This window comes from Eleginops maclovinus, chromosome 5 (genome assembly GCF_036324505.1).
Source record: "Eleginops maclovinus isolate JMC-PN-2008 ecotype Puerto Natales chromosome 5, JC_Emac_rtc_rv5, whole genome shotgun sequence".
NCBI lineage: Eukaryota > Metazoa > Chordata > Actinopteri > Perciformes > Eleginopidae > Eleginops > Eleginops maclovinus.
In genome coordinates this window covers 1,952,775-1,973,396 of record NC_086353.1, presented here as the reverse complement: position 1 = coordinate 1,973,396, position 20,622 = coordinate 1,952,775, and the positions used below count along the sequence as shown (strand labels likewise).

Genomic DNA, 20,622 nt, shown 5'->3' with positions numbered 1-20,622 from the left:
TGTTTTAGTGAGTTTGGGAGACAAAGCTTCCCACTGGTTATTCAAAGCGCAGTGAAGCGCTGTTTTGTGTGTTCAAATGAAATACTTCTTTTTTTAGAGTTGAATTCAAATCCAAATGTTTGTTAAAGGGACTTAAGCACATTGTCTGCAGCGTTTGTGATGTAATGTCTTCAGTGTTTGTGATGTAATGTCACTGTGTGTTTCCTTGTTTCTTGTTGTTCTATTTGTCCTTGTTGATGTTGCAAACAGAGCAGCTGTGATGCAAGAAAAACATCTGACTTAATCTGACAACAAAGTATTATCGTACCTTATATCGTATCGTATTGAATCGTATGGTAGCGGTTTGTATCGTACTGCATCTTTTGACATGGCATTGTATCGAACAATATTGTATTTCTCGTATTGTACCGTTTGAAATTGTATTGTGCCGTATTGCATTGTATCCTATTGAATCAGAATGTATCGTAGCATTTTGCATCGTATTGCATCTCAACGTACTGCCTCCCATCATATTGCAACGCTTCAAATTGTATCGTATCGTATATTATCGCATCTTGCCTTATTGTTTTATATTGTATCGTATTGCATTGTAATGTATGGCATCATGTCTTGTCGTATTTTATCGCATCATATCGTATTAAAGCACAACATACTGTTTCAATGAGTGTGTTTTAGTTGAGCGTTGAGGGGCCAATGACAGAAATGTGAGGCAAAAAAATAACACAAATAATAATATAATGATAATTAATATATCATTTAATAAATAAATAACACATATAATAAAACATTTAATAAATAATTAGATTTTTGTAAAACTTATCAACCTTATGTAAAAAGTGCTTTCCAGGTTAAAGATTTAGTGAACAATAAATTAGCATCCAGTCCTGATGTAAGCCCGCAGCGTACATACATTAAGACATGCCTATAATAGAAAACCATCTGATTTAAAACAGACGCTTAAGACATAAACACACAAGGTGTTCAGGGAACTGTTTCTGATTCCACTTCCTGGCGCTTCAGGTAAAGCATGTCAAAAACCTGACAACTCGTAGAGCAGGTTGTTCTCCTCGCTGAAGCAGGGATATAAAAACCCTGACGCTTCCCTCTCCAGACATAAAGCTGCATCAACAAAGTCAAGAAAGAACGTTTTTACTTCAACAACTTGGTAAGCACTTTCCTTATATCTTCTTTTTCTTATTTCTTATTTTAATGATTTGTGTTGCTGCATTGTCAATGCTGTTTTTTGCTGTGCTGTAAGCGCCAGGTTAATTATATTTACGTTTGAAATGTATTTTAAATCATATATCATTTTCTTTTACAAATGTGAAATATTGGTCATTTTGCTTTCTTATTTGAGCGGAACAGAATAGAGATGATCAAGTAATTTAAATGATTTGATAAAAACTTAATTCTTAGTATTTATCTGCTCATTATATGATATGATGTGTGCTTTTATGACTATTTGTTTATTGATGTTTATTTACAAAGCAAAGAGGTCATATTTTGCTATTTTCAGGTCACTGTAACTGTGACATGTCTTCATGCTTTAATGTTCAAAAAGCTCTTTATGTTTCTCATACTGCCTGTGCTGCAGCACCTCTTTTCACCCTCTGTCTGAAACCAGAGCCCAGTCTGCTCTGATTGGTTAGCCCGCTGCTCTGTTGTGATTGTTCAACCGCTTAGAGATGTCCCGCCCCTTAGCCTATCATGTACAATGTGTTGGAGGAATTTTAGACTTTGCAGATCATTTACAAGCACTAAAACAATACAGAACAACAAACTATAGGAAAGGGAAAACCCCAATCAGCCTAACAGGGCCTCTTTGCGCTGGCACGACTGAAGGACCCAACATGTTACCTGTAAACTCAGCTGGATGTGATGTTTTAGTTCTCCCAGCAGGAGCCGCTGACATGAAGCTGGGGCTGCTGGCTGTGTTGGCTGTGGCCGTTCTGCTGCCCAGCCTGTCCGAGGGCAGGACTGTCTCCAGATGTGAGATGAAAAAATCTCTGGAGGGGGATCTCAAACTGCCAGAACGACTGGAAAAGTACAAGGAGAAGATCCTGGCCATATGTAAGGTTAATGAATGATTGGTTAACCTGGGGGAGAGAGTCAATCTGATAGAATGTCTTCATAGATCTATTACCAGAAAGAAAAAGAAAAACTCTGCCAAAGTAGAATAACTGATTGACAATGATAATAATAAACTTTATGATTAAAATAAACAAATTAATCATAATATTAAAAAATAAAAATAAATACATAAATAATAATAAAAATAAATACATACATAATAATAAAAATAAATACATAAATAATAATAAAAATAAATACATACATAAATAATAATAAAAATAAATACATAAATAATAATAAAAATAAATACATAAATAATAATAAAAATAAATACATACATAAATAATAATAAAAATAAATACATAAATGATAATAAAAATAAATACAAAAATAATATTATTTATTATTATTATCATTTTAATAAAAATAACACACTTTCTTTATATAGCACCTTTCAAAACCAAAGTTAAAAAAAGTGTTATCATATAAAAACAGAATGCCGTTAAAAATAAACCAAGGAAATTAAACACAAAAAGACACAAATATAGAATAATAAAACATTAATAAAACAAATAAAAGTAACATCAGAGAAAAATAGTCCCACTCATTTACAAAATCTTGTGTATTTCCTTGTTTGCTTCATATCATTTTACAAAGAATGAAGTGTCTATTTTTACCATTACCTAATCTTTACTTGATCACTTTTGAGACATTGGTTAAATACCTGGAGAATGTGGCTATTAAATATCATTAAAAATCTCCCATTTCCAGGAAGAAACACAATCGCTGCTTGACAAAGTGCACGAATGAAGAGTAATAAAAAGTTCAAGAAAGAGGACTCATTGATTTTCTCTGCTTGCTTGCCTCCTGTTCTCTGCAGTAATCTGTGAGGTGGAAAGTAGGTCCGGTCTGCAAACTGACCTGGTCACGGTGCTCGGTAAACGCCAAACTACGACAGTCAAGCCAACCATGGTCCCAATTGTCATTGAAGTCGACGTGACAGAACCTCCTAAACCTGAAACCGTTAAACCCACGATCGATGAAGGACCAGCGATAACTGAGCCATTGGAGCTGATCAATGAAACTCACAAGGAAAGACCAAAGCGTGACGCTGATTTGTCAGAGGAAGACCCCAGCCTGGAAGATCTCTTGGAAGAGTTCAGCGAGGAACAGGACGAGGACGAGGAGGAGGAGGACGACAGCTCAAGCAAGAATGACGACAGTGCAAACCAAGAGCTCACAACCGATGCTCTCAGCGGTGAACGTAAGAAGCGCTCCCCCAGTCGTGAGAGGAAGCCAATGAAGCCAAGGAAGCCCAAGAGGCCCAAGAAGCCCAAGTCTCTCGGCCTGTACGGGATCTTCCAGTTCTCCGATAAGATCCACTGTGATTCAGGCTATAACTTGTCGAATAACGTTTGCCAAGCTGACTGCAGAGGTGAGTCTTTAAACCCTCAAAAACAAGTATGTAATCGTGCTGTGATTACATACTTGTAATGTACTTGTACTTGCATACTTGTGCACATTAACAAGTGATCTTTTTATCCACGCAGACTCCTTCACCGATGACGACATCATGGACGACATTGAGTGCCTTGTGAAGAGCAGCCACTGGCTGTGAGTGCCTGCACACTTTACTCTGTCATCTGATTTAGATTAGATTCATTATAATGACTCAAATTCAGAGGAAAGAGGGGAAATCTACTTTTTAAATCACATTTATGTAAATGAATTCTACAGTGGGTGGTGATTATTTATTTGAAACAGGTATTTATAGCATATATATTCATGCTTATGAATGTCGTACTTAAAGTTTTAACAGAACATAAGATTATCTCAAAATAAATGTATACCATACAGATATAAACCAGCCATTAATATCCCAAATAAATCAATACAATTGTTATTATTAATTTATACAAGCATGAATAACAGTTATTATTATGATGATGATTATTATTATTATTATTATTACTAATTTATATTAGAATTTATTATTATTATTATTTATTATTATTTCCCTTTATTATTATAATACATAATGAATGAATAGATCAATAAATAAATAAGAGAATTATTGTTTATTTGGATAATAAATAACATTTTCATTTATAAATAACTGAATAAAGAAATCCCAGTTGTTGTGATTAATAATCTTATTGTTATTATTACTTTTAAATGATATTAAATAAAGGAATAAATAACTACATTTATTCTGTTATTTTTATCGAAAAGGGGAAATAAATCCTGTAGCTCTTTGGTTTTAGTCGGTGAACTTTAAGACTATAATGTTTGAGGCTGATATCTGGTAACTGCTGTCTTCCTTTTTTCTTTGTAACAACAGGTCCTTTTTGAAGTACAGCAGTACGTGTTTTCATTCAACCAGGAAGTTCTTCAATGACTGCCAATGAGCAGCAGACACGCTGACTACCTGCAGGAAATCACAGCAAAACAATAAAAAAGTGAAGTCTTTTTAGAAATGGGTGATGTTTCTTTAACGAAGCTGCTTTGTTCTGGTTTGATTGTGTTTGAATTTGATTTGATTGAATTTGTTCATTTGTTTCACATGTTGAGTCAGTGACGAGTTTGAAAATAAAAAAAGCAAACAAAGAAAATGGTTATTGTGATCTTTCAATAAAGAAGAGTAGCTGCAAGATGTGTGTGTTTGAGATCATGGCATCATACTGACCCGCGGGGGAAGGACTCAGATCTTGTACTTGAGTAACAGTAGAAGTACTCAGATGTTGTACTTGAGTAACAGTAGAAGTACTCAGATGTTGTACTTGAGTAAAAGTAGAAGTACTCAGATATTGTACTTGAGTAAAAGTAGAAGTACTCAGATCTGGTTCTTGAGTAAAAGTAGAAGTACTCAGATGTTGTACTTGAGTAACAGTAGAAGTACTCAGATATTGTACTTGAGTAAAAGTAGAAGTACTCAGATCTTGTACTTGAGTAAAAGTAGAAGTACTCAGACCCTGTACTTGAGTAACAGTAGAAGTACTCAGATCTTGTACTTGAGTAAAGATCCTGTACTTGAGTAAAAGTAGAAGTACTCAGATCTAGTACTTGAGTAAAAGTAGAAGTACTCAGATCTTGTACTTGAGTAAAGATCCTGTACTTGAGTAAAAGTAGAAGTACTCAGATCTTGTACTTGAGCAAAAGTAGAAGTACTCAGATCTTGTACTTGAGTAAAGATCCTGTACTTGAGTAAAAGTAGAAGTACTCAGATCTTGTACTTGAGTAAAAGTAGAAGTACTCAGATATTGTACTTGAGTAAAAGTAGAAGTACTCAGACCCTGTACTTGAGTAACAGTAGAAGTACTCAGATCTTGTACTTGAGTAAAGATCCTGTACTTGAGTAAAAGTAGAAGTACTCAGATCTAGTACTTGAGTAAAAGTAGAAGTACTCAGATCTTGTACTTGAGTAAAGATCCTGTACTTGAGTAAAAGTAGAAGTACTCAGATCTTGTACTTGAGCAAAAGTAGAAGTACTCAGATCTTGTACTTGAGTAAAGATCCTGTACTTGAGTAAAGTAGAAGTACTCAGATATTGTTCTTGAGTAAAGTAGAAGTACTCAGATCTTGTACTTGAGTAAAAGTTGAAGTACTCAGATCTTGTTCTTGAGTAAAGTAGAAGTACTCAGATCTTGTACTTGAGTAAAGTAGAAGTACTCAGATCTTGTTCTTGAGTAAAAGTAGAAGTACTCAGGTCTTGTACTTGAGTAAAGTAGAAGTACTCAGGTCTTGTACTTGAGTAAAGTAGAAGTACCAGAGTGTAGGAATACTCTGTCACAGTAAAAGTATTCTAAATGTTCCTCCAGTGAAAGTAGAAAGTACTCTCCTCTAAATGTACTTAAAGTAGCGACAGTAAAAGTAGTCATTGTCTGATTGGTCCATTTCAGAATAATATCTCTGATATGTTTTATAATGATTGATCATTAAAGTGTTCTCAGAGCTGGTAAAGGTGCAGCTAGTTTGAATGGCTTTGTATACTGCAGGGTAGCTGCTGGATTTACTGCAGGTGAACTGAAGTCTGATTTAAGGGAGATTATATTTACCATCATTCATATTAATCTGTAAAGAACCACCTGCCTCAAACGCCTCTCTTGGACTCCTTGTTTACATCTGAGACATAATGACATTTCCAAGAACCAGCACCTTATCGTGGTGGAGAGGTTTGTGTGCCCCGATGAACCTGGGGGCTGTGTTGTCTGGAACATTGTGTTCCTGGTAGGGTCTCCCATGGCAAATTGGTCTCAGGTAAGGGGCCAGACTAAGATTGGTTCAAAAAGACTTCATGAATGAACATAATTGGAAGCGAGGATACCCGGCCCGGAGGAAGCCCGGGGTCCCCTTCTGGAGCCAGGCCCAGAAGGAGGACTCGTCAGCGAGCGTCTGGTGGCCGGGCTTGCCACGGAGCCCGGCCGGGCACAGCCCGAAAAAGCAACGTGGGCAACACCTCCGCTTCTCCGTCCCGCGGGCCCACCACCTACGGGAAACAACGATGGGGTCGGGTGCGCTGCCAGAAGGGTGGCAGTGAAAGCAGAGGGTCTCGACGGACCAGACTCAGGCGACAGAAGTTGGCTTTGGGGACGTGGAATGTCACCTCTCTGGGGGGGAAGGAGCCGGAGCTTGTGCGGGAGGTGGAGCGTTACCAGTTGGATCTGGTGGGGCTCACCTCTACGCACAGCGTCGGCTCTGGAACCTTACTTCTGGATAGGGGTTGGACTCTATTCTTCTCCGGAGTTGCCCAAGGTGTGAGGCGCCGAGCGGGTGTGGGGATACTCACAAGCCCCCGGTTGAGTGCCGCTTTGTTGGAGTTTACCCCAGTGGACGAGAGGGTCGCCTCCCTACGCCTGCGGGTCATGGGGGGGAAAACTCTGACTGTTGTGTGTGCTTATGCACCAAACAGCAGTTCAGAGTATTCGGCCTTCTTGGAGACCCTGAAAGAAGTCCTGTATGGGGCTCCTGAAGGGGACTCCTTAGTCTTGCTGGGAGACTTCAACGCACACGTGGGCAATGATGGAGACACTTGGAGGGGCGTGATTGGGAGGAACGGCCCCCCTGATCTGAACCGGAGTGGTGGTTTGTTACTGGACTTCTGTGCTAGTCATGGATTGGCCATAACAAACACCATGTTCGCGGGTTGGCCTCCGCCAGGGCTGCGCTTTGTCACCAATCCTGTTTGTGATATTCATGGACAGGATTTCGAGGCGTAGTCGTGGGGGAGGGGGTTTGCAGTTCGGTGGGCTAAGGATTGCACCACTGCTTTTTGCAGATGATGTGGTTCTAATGGCTTCATCGGTCTGTGACCTTCAGCACTCACTGGATCGGTTCGCGGCCGAGTGTGAAGCGGCTGGGATGAGGATCAGCACCTCCAAATCTGAGGCCATGGTTCTCAGCAGGAAACCGATGGATTGTCCACTCCAGGTAGGGAATGAAGCCTTACCCCAAGTGAAGGAGTTCAAGTATCTCGGGGTCTTGTTCTCGAGTGAGGGAACAATGGAGCGTGAGATGGGCCGGAGAATCGGAGCAGCGGGAGCGGTACTGCAGTCGCTTTACCGCACCGTTGTGACGAAAAGAGAGCTGAGCCAGAAGGCAAAGCTCTCTGTCTACCGGGCCATCTTCGTTCCTACCCTCACCTATGGTCATGAAGGATGGGTCATGACCGAAAGAACGAGATCGCGGATACAAGCGGCCGAAATGGGATTTCTCCGCAGGATGGCTGGCATCTCCCTTAGGGATAAGGTGAGAAGTTCAGTCATCCGGGAGGGACTCGGAGTAGAACCGCTGCTCCTTCGCGTTGAAAGGAGCCAGTTGAGGTGGTTCGGGCACCTAGTGAGGATGCCACCTGGGCGCCTCCCTAGGGAGGTGTTCCAGGCACGTCCAGCTGGGAAGAGACCGAGGGGTAGACCTAGGACCAGGTGGAGGGATTATATCTCTTCGCTGGCCTGGGAGCGCCTTGGAATCCCCCAGTCAGAGCTGGTTGATGTGGCCAGGGAAAGGAAAGTTTGGGGCTCTCTGCTGGAGCTGTTACCTCCGCGACCCTGACGGAAAAGCGGGAGAAGATGGATGGATGGATGGATGGATGGACATAATGACATCACTATGCAAAAACGACTGTTTGTATTGGCTAGCGCTCCATCATGATGTACGTGATAAGCTAAGGGGCGGGACATCTCTACGCGGTTGTCCAATCACAACAGAGCTGGCCAGATAACCAATCAGAGGGTGAAAAGAGGAGCTGCAGCACAGGCAGTATGAGAAACATAAAGAGCTTTCTGAACTTTACAGCATGGAGACACTACAAACAAATATGATCCTGAAGATGAGTAAAAGGGTCTCTTTAATGATAATAAACTACACTAGTTAAAAATAACACGTTACTTGTTTTGTTTGAATCCTGAAATAAAATACTGTTACTTGTACTTGTTGATGTCAACCTGGGTGTGTATTTTAGTTTATTGTCATTTTTGTAATTTCTATTTTTATCTTTAACGTTTTATGGATACCTATTAATTGGTATTCTGATGTAATAGAAGAGGCTGATACAATCTGGCTCACGTCTCCCACGACATTTCTTTCACTGGAATTAAATCTCTCCTTTACACACAGCCACAGATTATTGATCCCCCTGAAACACTGCTGTACACTTTTCATCATAACAGAGGTAGTCTTGATAACACCCTTCGTGGAAAACTTAATTCCCTGAAGCTGCTGTCCTCCCGCTCACCTTCGTGTTGCTGTTTTGCTGCTCTGGTTGTTTTCTATTTGTTGGGTTTAACGTGATAGCTTATGAAACTAATATTAAAGAAAGGCGTTGTATTCACAGTGCTGACACCAGATCCTCTGAAATGATGAATGTGTTATGATGACGAGAGGAGATAAACTGTCTCGCCTCAGCTTGTTTTTTTTCTCTTAGGGTCAGGTCTTTTCATCAGGACGAAGGTGTGCCCTGTACATGAGAAAAGGTGTTTTCAGGCAGACGGATCATCCCCACCCCGACCTCTTTGTTCCTCAGAAACACAAAGCTCACTGTGAGATGCTCCGCACTTCCTGAGCCCGGTCTCCAGGCGCCAAGGGAGCGGCCTTTTATCCGAGCAGAACAAAAGGTGCACTTTTTTCTGCACACAATATAAATATCATGCATCCAGAGAGTTGTAGTAAAGATGAGGGTCTTCGTGTGCTTGTTTCTGCTGTCAGCGCTGGGCTGCGGCCTGGCTGAAGGGAGAGTGGTGTCCAAATGTGAGCTGAGGCAGCTGTTCAAAGAACTGCCAGTGGGATCATGGCCCAAAGGACAGGAAATGACTGATAACCTACTGGCTAAGAGTGAGTACTGGCTGTGGCATTGTGCAGTGGATTAAAGTATCTAGATTGAGAAGAAGCAGTAGATTTACTCAAGTATTTTACTTTAGTATCTTTGCTTTTTAATGATTTTTGAAATGAAACTTTTTCGTTGCAGCAGCATAAAAACAAGGCAATGTAATTACAATAAAATAAAATAGCATTTAAAAGGAAAGTAAAAAATATACGTTTGGGACTAAATACGTGCACCAAATATAAAGCTGGATATTATGAGTGCAATAAGTGTGAAAGGTGTGGAATATTAAATAGAATAAATGTAGAATGTACAGTGCGGTATGGTATAAGTCCAGTTGTGTGAATGTTAGCTAACTTCAGCAGAAACTGCACATTTCTCTGTGTGAATGATGACTTGTAGAACATAAAGGGTTGTACAGAATGTATAAATGGCTATATTACCACAGAGTAATATTAGAGAGCAGGACACAGGGTAATAAATAGTGACAAACAACCGCATCAGGTCATTGATCACAGCCTCGCTGCATATTGTCCTGTTTATTACACGGCCACATACTAAATAAACAACTACTTGACTCACAATATCTTAAACGTGATCATATTGCTTCTACTAATTAAAACATACTGCCGGATAGCACCTTTAAAACCAACGTTTAGGAAGTTATCTTATCAAGTTGCAAATTAGTGAGACCAAATGTAGGTCAAATTAACATATGAAGACTGATGAAGCAAAGACGTGAAGAGATACTCTGCTTCGACTTTCCAAAAGCCAATGGAAAAATCCCCAAACTGCAAAAGTTATTTTACAGTTTGTGTAAATGTTTCTCTCTTCTCTCCTTTGTGTTAGTTCTCTGCCACGTGGAGAAGGCGTCAGGATTCAACACCAGTTCTGTGAACCTGCTGACTCCCAGCCGTAAGCATCAGTCCAGCAGCGAGGAGGAGGAAGAGGAGGAGGAGTGGACCCTCTACGGTCTCTTCCAGCTCAGCGATCACCTGGTCTGCAGCAGCGGGGCCACGCTGTCTCCAAACCGCATCTGTGAGGTCTTCTGCAGCGGTGAGTGAAGAACAGTTTGTGGTGAAGCGGTTCAATCCCCATTCCCTGCAGTCAATATGTCAAAGTGTGCGTGGGTTCATGACCTATTTTACTGGCTGTGCTGGGGCCAGGTAATGAAGGAGAGGGGCACTCCCAATGTCCTGCAGTGGCTCAGTCAGTAGGGGCTTGGACTGGGAAGCGTAGGGTCGCCAGTTCAAGTCCTCGAACAGACTAGAAAAGTATGGGAAGTGGACTGCTACTTGGAGAGGTCCCAGTTCACCTCCTAGGCCCTGCTGTGGTGCCCTTGAGCAAGGCATCGGACACCTGGGTTAAATGCAGAGGACCAATTTCACTGTGTGTGCTCTGACAAGGGAGACAAAGACAGTGCTTTTTCAGATCAGAATAAAGTCACAATGAACCACAAAAATATAAAACACTATTATTGGATTTTGTTTAATAACGGAATTTGACAGTTACTTACTTTATCAGCAATCCCAATGCAGTTTGGGGAGTAAACACATTGTTTATGCAGCCAAACATTATTTTTATTTTATTTCTTTAAATGTGTCGATATTTTTTTAGTGACTTGGTTGAACATTTTTAAATTACGTCACTTAAAGAAACATTCCTCGTTTCTTTCCCAGGTTACAGTACAGTAGTGGCTGCACCACCATCACAAATTACATTATCATAGATTTATTCTTTTGGAGGGGGGCCACAGGCGGGGTCCAAGCACAGTGTCACAGAATCAGAATCGGTTTTATCGCCACTTAGCTTTACACATATGAGGTATTTGCTGTGGTATATGTGCATACAAAGACACAGAAAGAAGAGTAGGTAGCAAACCAAATAAAATTACAAGAACTGCACATGTCCGTGGGCATACTGAACCCCCTCTTATATTGTGGTCTCTGTATGAGTAAGTGTGAATGTAGTAGAAGTTAGTGTGTGAGGTGTGAGTTTATGGGACAGCTCGCTCTAAATTGTATTTTCCTCTAGTTTGGAAAAAGCACAACACATTTGTATACCATAGTTAAAACATCCCTTTAAAGCAGTCAATATGTTTCCCTTCCAGACTTGCTGGATGACGACATTCAAGATGACATCAGCTGCGTGTTGAAGCTCATCGGCAAACTCCTGTAAGTTACTTTTCTTCACACCTAAAGGTCCCTTATTATACTCTCTCTCAACAATAGATTAAAGGTCTCAGATAAATACAAAATGCCGAAACAGATCATTGCAGCGTGCCACAAACCCCTCTGTTTCAGCCCTGTTCTGTGTGTGTAGCTTTACATGCTAATGAGCTGATGCTGGCCACGCCCCTCTGAGAGATGATTGGTTTAAAAAAACACAATGGGGCTCTGGGAGGAGGTCCAGGTGATCAGATGGGCGGGGCTTACCTTTGTTGGTTAGTGGCTAATTGTTAGACAACCTTAAATAACACTATGACATCACAAAGTGGCCAAAATCTGATCAGCTCATTTCAGACAGGTTTTTGTATCGATGGATCAGGACAAAAAGAGAGGGAGTCTGTTCTTGAAACTTTCTGAATCTCTTAACACAAAGGGGACAAATATCTATGTTTGAAAGACATGAAGAAGTGGATTTTGCACAAGAGGTGACTTTAAAATCACAGCGTACGTACGTCATTCTGCAGAGTGAAGGTGAAACATCCAACAAGTAAGAAAAACAGTGAGACACAAAAGACGGTTCTGAGTGAAGGTGAAAGAAAAATCGTGCATGCTCTGATAAAATATGTTCAATCAAACCCTAAATGAAAGCGCTCTGAATGACAACTGTGAGTGTTTCCACAGTGAGAACGGTTCCAGGTGGAGGCGCAAAGGAGAGTTTATGAGAATGTGAGTCATATCTTATAACAGCCTCTACGTTGCATGTTTTCTACCTTTTTAAATTGCCATTTCAACACGCAGATGACTTAAGAAAAACAACGTGTGAACTGTGGATCTCTCCTGTTGTTCTGCAGGGTCAAGCTCCTCTTCCAGCCGGACTGCAACCATCCGAACCCGGACTACTTCAATGAATGCCAGGTGGCCTAAATATCCTGGAATATTCACCTGTTCCTCAAACGAGAGGTGAATTATAGCTCTAATAAAGTGAAGCATCATGAACCTTTTGTTGTGTTCTTTCCACACCACCCGTCTCATTTTGCTTCTGTTATTTTGCAAACATGAAAGAAAGCCTTATTTGAAACACCAGGCGTCCTGAGCTGTGGGGAATATCTACGGGGGTAGCAGTTATTGTATTCTGTGATACAAACTATCCTCCCGGTGCCATTTATATTTGATCTTGTCTAGGACCACTATCTAATTTAAATAAAAGGTGTTTTTTACAAAAGCTAAATTAAAACGGATTGCTTTTTGTATTGAAAAAACTAAAACCCAATACAGAGGATCAAATCTGGTATTGCAGAAACCTTAAAGACCTCCTGCTCTCCAAAAAGAAGTCAGACTACATTCCTTCAGCAGAGAGATGAACATACATAACCTTCAACCTACAGTTATTGTTTTTACAGAGTTATTAATGACACAAAAAAAGTTAAAGCCTGCAGAAAAATTCCCAACACCAAGTTTGTCTTCTCTGACCCGTCGAACCTGAACTCTAAGAAGAGCGGCATCGTTCCTCTGAGACACCAGGTATGTTAAAGGTCACAGTGGTTTTTTGGGTGGTGTAACCATTAGCCAATAACCAACCAAGGTAAGCCCCACCCACCGTATCGCCGGACTCTCCTCCTAGAGCGCCATTGTGTTTTTTTTTAACCAATCATCTCTCAGAGGGGCGTGGCCTGCAGCAACTCTTTAGCATTTAAAGCTACACACACAGAATCAGCACTTTTGGAACAGGGCTGAAACAGATGGGTTTATGGGATGCTGCAATAATCAGTTTGGTGTTTCAGCCAATCAGAGCCAGGTTCTGTATCTGAGACCTATAATATAAATATATATGATAAATATATATATATTTATATAATGTTATTCTCAACAACACCATCCTGCACACTTTTCTCCCTTGTCATTACTAACCTCATAAACCTTACCGTTACCTTAAAAATGACAACTAAAAGTCTGAAATGTCTAATCTGATGGTTAACAACCCCCCCAACCTCTAGACGTCCGGTTTATGTTATTAAGTGTCACCCTGATAGTGTATAAGTGGTACAAGGGAAGAAAGACAAGACTAAAAAACCAAGAGAAGGCCCCGTCCGTGGCGCAACTGGCTGGGGCACCTGCACTGTACGCCGGCGACCCGGGTTCGATTCCAGACCCGTGGTCCTTTCCGGATCCCACCCCGACTCTCTCTCCCACCTTCCTGTCACTCTCCACTGTCCTATCCGATTAAAGGCTAAAAGCCCCCCAAAAAAAGAAAGAAGAAACTGATTTGCAAAACTGAAAGATGTTTTTAATCATTGTAAACAAAGCCTCACGAGCCAGGTATATATTACACAGTTATTAACGGTATATATATACAGTATATATATATATATATATACAAGGGGTGCTATAGTCTGTGTTGTCATATGTGTGGGGGTCTACCCGGGGCCATGATGGGAAAATATATTCACTTTTAAATATAGTTTACTGCAGTTCTCATTGTACTTTGTATATTTATATTTTGTGTTTATAAAGTTCTATTTTTGATTTCATCGTACAACTTATTTCCTCATGTTGTTTATGTTTGCACCACCTTTACGGTTATATAATCAGACCCTTATTTGAATACCTACATCTTCCACAGCTTAGAGGAATCCCCTGAACACTGACCCACAAACTGCAGAAGGATTTAGGGCTTGATGTAATTTCAGGGGCAGTATGTCGTATCCAAATGTTACCTCTATTCCCTGAAAGTGTGAGGTTGTGTTCGAAGCTGCTTGCCTCCAAAAAAAAAGCTGAAACGATTGAATTTATTTTGAGTTTCTGCTGGAGAAAGTTGTTGTTGTTGTTGTTGTTGTTGTTCTGACATCTCGCCACTAGAGGTCAGCCTTTCCTCTGTATCTGTCACTGCACTTCGCCTTTTCTCATATACTCACTATGTTTAACCATCACTTAACATAACATGCTGCTCCGTATCAGTCTTTCCTATATGTGTATTAACTCATCTATAGTCCACTGGTACCGGCTGAATGATTGCCATGAAATTCGGTTTATGATCCCCACAACATAAATCATGGTGACTTTTTCCGTGGTGCCACCAGCTGCTTGATATTCCTGCCTTTACAGAAATATCTTCACTACTATTTAACAGATTGTAAAGAATTTGGTACAGATATATATGGTGGCCATAGAATAGTGAGTTTTTCTGAGCAGCACTTAACATAAAGTTCACATTCTTTCAGATTTGCACATTTGGCAAGATGTCTAATTTGGTCAAACCTTTAAGAGTTCCCATTCATGAATCCTAAATACTTGTGAGGTCCTATACGACTTTTATTTTAGCCCCTCCATGAGAGAGACAACTTGATCATTTGTCTCGACTAGTGTCTTGTGGATTGACCTTTGGTAAGTCATGTTCCCTATAGGATGAATCCTCAGCCACTTCGAGCTTAAAGTGAAATAACTCGATTCAATGGTTTCATAGAAAGTAGGTAAGAAACAGGAACTTGAACTTGTGACCTTCCTGTTCCCGATCCACGTCCATGTGGTCTTCACCACCACCTCCCATACAAATAGGTAAACACTATATCGATGGTGGCCAACTATTCCCAATGGTTTTGAGGAATCCCTAACTTGTACATCATTGGAAAATGTGACAAATCCACAAATGAATCCTACTGATGTTAGTAATCCTTAGACTTTTCCTCAAACAGGTCAGAGTTTTCACTTATCCTGTGATAGGTCTCAACATTAACTTGACAAATCTTGGACAAAGAACTGCCATGACATTTAGTTCAGATACTCAGGTTTTCTAGAAGATGAATCCTACTCACAGTAGCTTAACTGTTTGAATCCCACTGGCATCTGTGGTTTATTAACTATTCCTCTCTGCAGGCCCGGCCCTGATGTGCTCAGCTGAGCAACTTCTAATCAAACGCTGATAAGGACCAAAACAAAGTTGTTTACAGTGAAATAATCAAAAGTATGATTCATCTATTAAGTGAAATGCATCATGTGACTCCTTTAAAAATGCATTTATTGATGTTTGGACACATAAGGGCAACAAAAGTCCAAAGACAAGCCAACGCACGGACACGTCCAGCAGATATAGAGCAACAGAACCATCCTCTGGGAGTTGGGTTTCAGACCATCTGATGAATTCATGTGGAACACACAGCTCTGGTTTGATGGCTTTTTGCATATTCTGTTCCCTGTTTTATTTTGTAAAACCCACCCCTTGTGTCACGTCTGTCTTTACTTCCTGTCTTGTGTTTGTAAAACCACAACTAAAAGCTAAAAGAGGCTAAAATGCTGCAGAAGTGAGTGATATGTGACATACAAAAAGCAAACACAGACACAACAAAGTTATAAAAATATCGAGGTTATTATAATGTCTTTTCTACACATATCTCCCGCTGGCCTTGATCTCGGGACACAGCTTGGCCTCCAGGTCTTCCATTTTCATGGACTCCGTGTCTCTGGAGCTGCGGATGCTGGCGGCCCGGGAGATCTTGCTGAGCGACTCCTCGTACGGTGGAGGCAGGTAGACCATGACGAAGACCCCGTCGTGGTCCACAATGGAGCTGGTGCTGGAGTTCCTGGTCAGGGAGGACAGGATCTCGGCGCTGCTCTCTGCGTCCTGCAGGTCCAGAGCGATGATGTTGGTCAGGCCCAGTTTTCTGCGGGAACACCGGCGGTACAATAAACCGACCAGGAGAGTCAGCAGGACGACGCTGAAGACCGGGAGGATGACGTAGAGGACCAGCTCCTTCTTTCGGTCCCATCCCAAGTCAAACCCACTCCAGTTAAAGCCCTGGCAAGGACAGAAGACAAAAGGTTAAAAGGAGAAGCACTTTATTAATCCACGAGGGAAATGCTGCACTTCACTCAGCGAGTTCTGTATATAAACAGTACAGACACACAAACACACACACACACACACACACACACACACACACACACACACACACACACACACACACACACACACACACACACACACACACACACACACACACTATATTATCTTTGGGCTCAACAGTTAACATACAAGTTTATGGAGAGTTGCCAGAGAAAAATTTGATGAGGACTTGAACTTGAAGCCAAGTCCATACAGAGAGAGCTACTACCTCAGGAGGAGGAAGAGGAGGAGGAGGAGGAGGAGGAGGAGGAGGAGGAGGAGGAGGAGGAGGAGAGAAAGAACAGGAAGATCAACATCAACAACACAGGGGATTAACTGGGGGCAGCAGTCAGAGGGTCAGTGGTTCGATCCCAGAGTCTGACGTCGACATGTCGAAGAGTCCATGTCATCAGTGTTGAAGTGTTTGTAAATATATTATATTGCACAGTATTGCTGGAATGGAACAGCTGTCAATCAGTGCTCATCACACTTTCTAAAGTCCGACCTGCAGCTGTGAGAACAACATGTGGCCCGAGGCTGTGCGGCTCACTGTGTCCCAATTTGATGTTAAAGCCGCCTGCGTGACCCAGCATGGACTGCAGTTTTAATTCTCAAAGTCCTTTTTCACAAAGTGCTGTCCTAAAAGTTTGCGGCTTTACACTGAATGAGGCTTAAAGGATTTTAAGAGAGAGAAAGGGAGAACGAAAAATCTAAATACTTAAGTATGGTTACTAAATGTATTGAATTTGATGAGAGCGTATTTTTCAACATGCTAAAGATTTGGGATGTAACTTTTAAAAAAGAAAACACAGAGCACAAATATTAAGAAAATAAAAACCTGGATCTAAAAGTATATTTATGTTAAACTTGAGATTCAACTTTTTCAGCCATTTAAAGGTTGTTGACTTTCTTCAATCAATACTTTTGAGTTCTTCATTACAAACACATTTTATTGTTTTGTTTGAGTAAGATTTTAATATTATGATACCAAATCTTCACAGTCAACTGTATAAATGTATATATATATATATATATATATATATATATATATATATATATACATATATATATATATATATATATATATGTATATATATATATATATATATATATGTATATATATATATATATATACATTGTTTTGTTTTATTCTGCCGAAACAAAAACCAGTTTGGGATTAATAAAGTACTTATTTTACCAAAAGTCTCTGAATCTATCAAGCCTAATTTGTGTATATAAAAAAAAGGTCAGGTTGACATCATTTTAAATCCACATAATTTAGGGTACATTTTAAGGATGGCAGGTGGAAATATCTTCGTATTTACGTTGCTGCTCTACCCGTACACACCTGTTTCTCCGGGGCTGATGGGGGTCCTGTCACCCAGTCGTACGAGCCTCTGCCTGCAGGTCCAAAGCGCATCCAGCTGCTCTCCAGCAACACCCGCATGATGCTCAGGGGACGGAGGTGGATGAGATGGAGAAGTGTTTGTGAGTCAATAGACGATGATCAACTAAACATCCAGTGGTGGTCAAGTGGAGCAAATAGAGCAAGAGAGGTAGGGAGGATGTGTGTGTGTGTGTGGGGGGGGGGGTGCATCAACTAAGCAGCTGCTCACATGCTGACACATGAAGCATCAGAGTAAAAGGATTCAGGTCGATGATGTGACACAAAGCCGTGCAGATGCCCTACATTAAAGTGTGTGTGTGTGTGTGTGTGTGTGTGTGTGTGTGTGTGTGTGTGTGTGTGTGTGTGTGTGTGTGTGTGTGTGTGTGTGTGTGTGTGTGTGTGTGTGTGTGTGTGTGTGATATTTAAGCTCAGTGACAGAAAAAGGTCCTCTGAAGGTCAAATCTCAGACATGTGGAACACAATTGAGGAAAAAAGCACACACATTAAACAAATGGCACTGACATCAGTCTTTCTGATTTATATTTCCAAATGTAGTTCATGCTGATGAAACACGACCACCCAGCTGTGCGGCTCAACATCTGTCTGTAGTCGACCTCTTTGCAGGATTACTGGCTGAGGCTGTAATTACTCAGCACGTGTCGAGTTGAGTGTGCAGAGAGGAAAAAAATAGTCAGTCCTGCCATGACAGCACAGAGGGTAGGAAGAGCAAAAACCTATTTCCAATTCTTGACAGCATATTGTTTCAGATTAAGGTCAGGATTATCCTCTTTTCCCCCAGATAACAGTCAGATAAAACAAATATATATATTGAAAAACTGACTCCAGAAAATCAGAAACACTTGTTTTATTTCTAAATTGTTTTTTTAAACTATTTGTTTTGTGATTTCTTTTTCTGATCACTACATTTTTTCACACTTGGGCCTAATACTCTTCCGTAGTTCTCTTCGAGTTCTGTCCAACGTAATTAATTAGTGCAGAGTCAGGTAGTTAACAGCAGGTGGCGACAAACACCAGCCTTTCTTAGAAACTGATTTACCTGTGCAAAAGGAAAAACACAACCGGAAATCACAACGACTCGTATTTGATTTATTACTTATTTAGCCACTTTCATGGAAGAGTAGCATCTGTTTTGTGTCTTTTCTTTTTGGATTCCGAAATAACTTCTTGCCATTTAACCACAACGTCTGTGGTTAACTTAAGCTACACTAATGACGAGACTGACTTTGCATAGTTATATTTTCTACAGAAAAACTAAACGATACTCGCACATTATCCGGATTTACGGGAGGGTTTACTTACATGAGGTGTTGTCCTATTAATATATTCATCTATTTGTTTAGTTTTGTTCCCATTCATTCCTCGTTTTATCTTAATTTTAGTTTATTTTTAACAATTTAAAATACACATAACAGATAGCAAATGCTATACAGTGCAGGAAGAGGCAGTAAACCCCACTCAAATGAAACACATACATCTACTATGATGTTATCCAGAAAATAATATCATAAACAATATAAAGAAAATATAATTAAATACAAATATTTTGAAGGTACGGCTTCCGGTGACGTCATCAAGGTGTTCAGGTTATCTGCTCTGATCAGCTCTCACCACTCTTACAATCACACCCGCCGGCTGGAAAGAGGATGTGATAAATGAATCTGTCATTCAGGAACTTCACTGGAAAGAAAACTTAGAGAAGTCTCCGTTTGTAATGTGTTTTTATAAAGCGTCGTTTGATTTCATTCCAATGTTTTTATTCTGTCCTCGTTGAGGAGGAAGTCGTTTTTTCTCGGGTGTTTAGTCTCTTCGTTTGAAGGCCTGACAACATGATGCCGGATGGTGCAATCATGGCCCTGCTGCTTCTGGTGTCAGGAGTTTCTGCTGCTGTTGGTAAGTGGCAGTGAATTACTAGTACAATTCATGAATTAAGAGAAGTTTTATCAGTAAAATCAACTTCAAGTGTCAACAATACAAATCATAATGCAGAGTGTTTCTTCTAACAGTGTTCTTATCATATGATATTATTATTTTAACCTGTTTTTATCACTGAAAAGGAGAAATGTTGTTACTTTGATAAGCTTTCTGACATGTAAACACATCACATGACAAGCAGCTCTTTTTTTTGTACAGTATTTTAATCATATAATGTTATATTAGTACGGTTCTATCAGTGGAAACTGAGAATTGTTGTCACTTTTGTAGTACAGTATTAGTAGGTCATCATAACACGTAAGGACATCATGTGTTTTATTTGTAAAAAAATAACGAAGTGTTAAATGTAGTGGAGTAAAAAGTAAAGTATTTCCTTCTAAGATGAGTAGAAGTACAAAGTATTAAGTAGCTTAAAATGTAAGTCAAAATAGTACCTGAGTAAATGTACTTTGTTATTTCCCATTACTGAATACATGTTGCTCTTTGAACTACACTAACATCTTAAAATGATATACCTTTTTATACATTCATACCTGGATTTGCCATTTAAATGTAAAAAAATCAGCAGTCAGACATGAATTTGGACCCTGACTGTCTTTTACAAATAAAATAATACACATACTAAATGACACAACATTTGGTAGACGATGAAAATACTCTCAATTCATTCATTTCTTTCGTCTGCTTCATTTAAACCCTCCCCTTAATTATGAACAAAGTTATATATAATATAGGTAAATGCATCTTAACTTTTTTAAATACTTGTAAAATCTGAGTTTTTTTTACCTTGTAAGAAATAGTGTTTTGATAAAACTTTGAGATTTGAGCAACACTATCATATAAACTGTTG

At 40.1% G+C, this 20,622-nt stretch overlaps 4 protein-coding genes across 5 annotated transcripts in view; 3 read left to right on the top strand and 1 right to left on the bottom strand.

Annotated features, from left to right (window-relative positions):
* Positions 1-999: 999 nt before the first annotated feature.
* Positions 1,000-4,685, top strand: LOC134864007 (uncharacterized). The gene is made up of 5 exons (XM_063882733.1): positions 1,000-1,165; positions 1,888-2,070; positions 2,954-3,508; positions 3,624-3,687; positions 4,415-4,685. Exons 2-5 carry the CDS (start codon positions 1,911-1,913, stop codon positions 4,479-4,481), a joined length of 846 nt encoding a protein of 281 aa, XP_063738803.1. The 5' UTR covers positions 1,000-1,165; positions 1,888-1,910; the 3' UTR covers positions 4,482-4,685.
* A 4,233-nt stretch (positions 4,686-8,918) lies between these two features.
* LOC134864981 (alpha-lactalbumin-like) lies at positions 8,919-12,552 on the top strand. The gene is made up of 5 exons (XM_063884356.1): positions 8,919-9,399; positions 10,238-10,444; positions 11,499-11,562; positions 12,238-12,282; positions 12,408-12,552. The coding sequence occupies exons 1-5, from the start codon at positions 9,240-9,242 to the stop codon at positions 12,478-12,480; spliced, it is 549 nt and encodes a 182-aa protein (XP_063740426.1). The 5' UTR covers positions 8,919-9,239; the 3' UTR covers positions 12,481-12,552.
* Positions 12,553-15,556: 3,004 nt separating this feature from the next.
* On the bottom strand, positions 15,557-18,002 carry LOC134865191 (small integral membrane protein 28-like). Its single transcript, XM_063884648.1, has 2 exons — positions 17,781-18,002; positions 15,557-16,345 (listed from the first exon to the last, which is right to left on the bottom strand). The coding sequence occupies exons 1-2, from the start codon at positions 17,877-17,879 to the stop codon at positions 15,932-15,934; spliced, it is 513 nt and encodes a 170-aa protein (XP_063740718.1). The 5' UTR covers positions 17,880-18,002; the 3' UTR covers positions 15,557-15,931.
* A 1,454-nt stretch (positions 18,003-19,456) lies between these two features.
* ifngr1 (interferon gamma receptor 1) overlaps positions 19,457-20,622 on the top strand; it is a 10,900-nt gene continuing 9,734 nt past the window's right edge. For both annotated transcript variants that reach the window (XM_063883154.1, XM_063883152.1), the window contains exon 1: positions 19,457-19,730. In XM_063883154.1, coding sequence (XP_063739224.1) covers positions 19,667-19,730 — 64 coding nt within the window. In that variant the 5' untranslated portion in view covers positions 19,457-19,666. The remainder of the gene's footprint in view (positions 19,731-20,622) is intronic.

Coding starts and splice junctions, on each gene's coding strand:
- LOC134864007 (XM_063882733.1), top strand. CDS start 1,911: ATGAAGCTGGGGCTGCTGGCTGTGTTGGCTGTGGCCGTTCTGCTGCCC. Junction 2,071..2,953: donor GGAGAAGATCCTGGCCATAT/GTAAGGTTAATG, acceptor TGTTCTCTGCAG/TAATCTGTGAGGTGGAAAGT. Junction 3,688..4,414: donor GTGAAGAGCAGCCACTGGCT/GTGAGTGCCTGC, acceptor TTGTAACAACAG/GTCCTTTTTGAAGTACAGCA.
- LOC134864981 (XM_063884356.1), top strand. CDS start 9,240: ATGAGGGTCTTCGTGTGCTTGTTTCTGCTGTCAGCGCTGGGCTGCGGC. Junction 9,400..10,237: donor TGATAACCTACTGGCTAAGA/GTGAGTACTGGC, acceptor CCTTTGTGTTAG/TTCTCTGCCACGTGGAGAAG. Junction 11,563..12,237: donor AAGCTCATCGGCAAACTCCT/GTAAGTTACTTT, acceptor GTGTTTCCACAG/TGAGAACGGTTCCAGGTGGA.
- LOC134865191 (XM_063884648.1), bottom strand. CDS start 17,879: ATGCGGGTGTTGCTGGAGAGCAGCTGGATGCGCTTTGGACCTGCAGGC. Junction 16,346..17,780: donor CATCAGCCCCGGAGAAACAG/GTGTGTACGGGT, acceptor TGTCCTTGCCAG/GGCTTTAACTGGAGTGGGTT.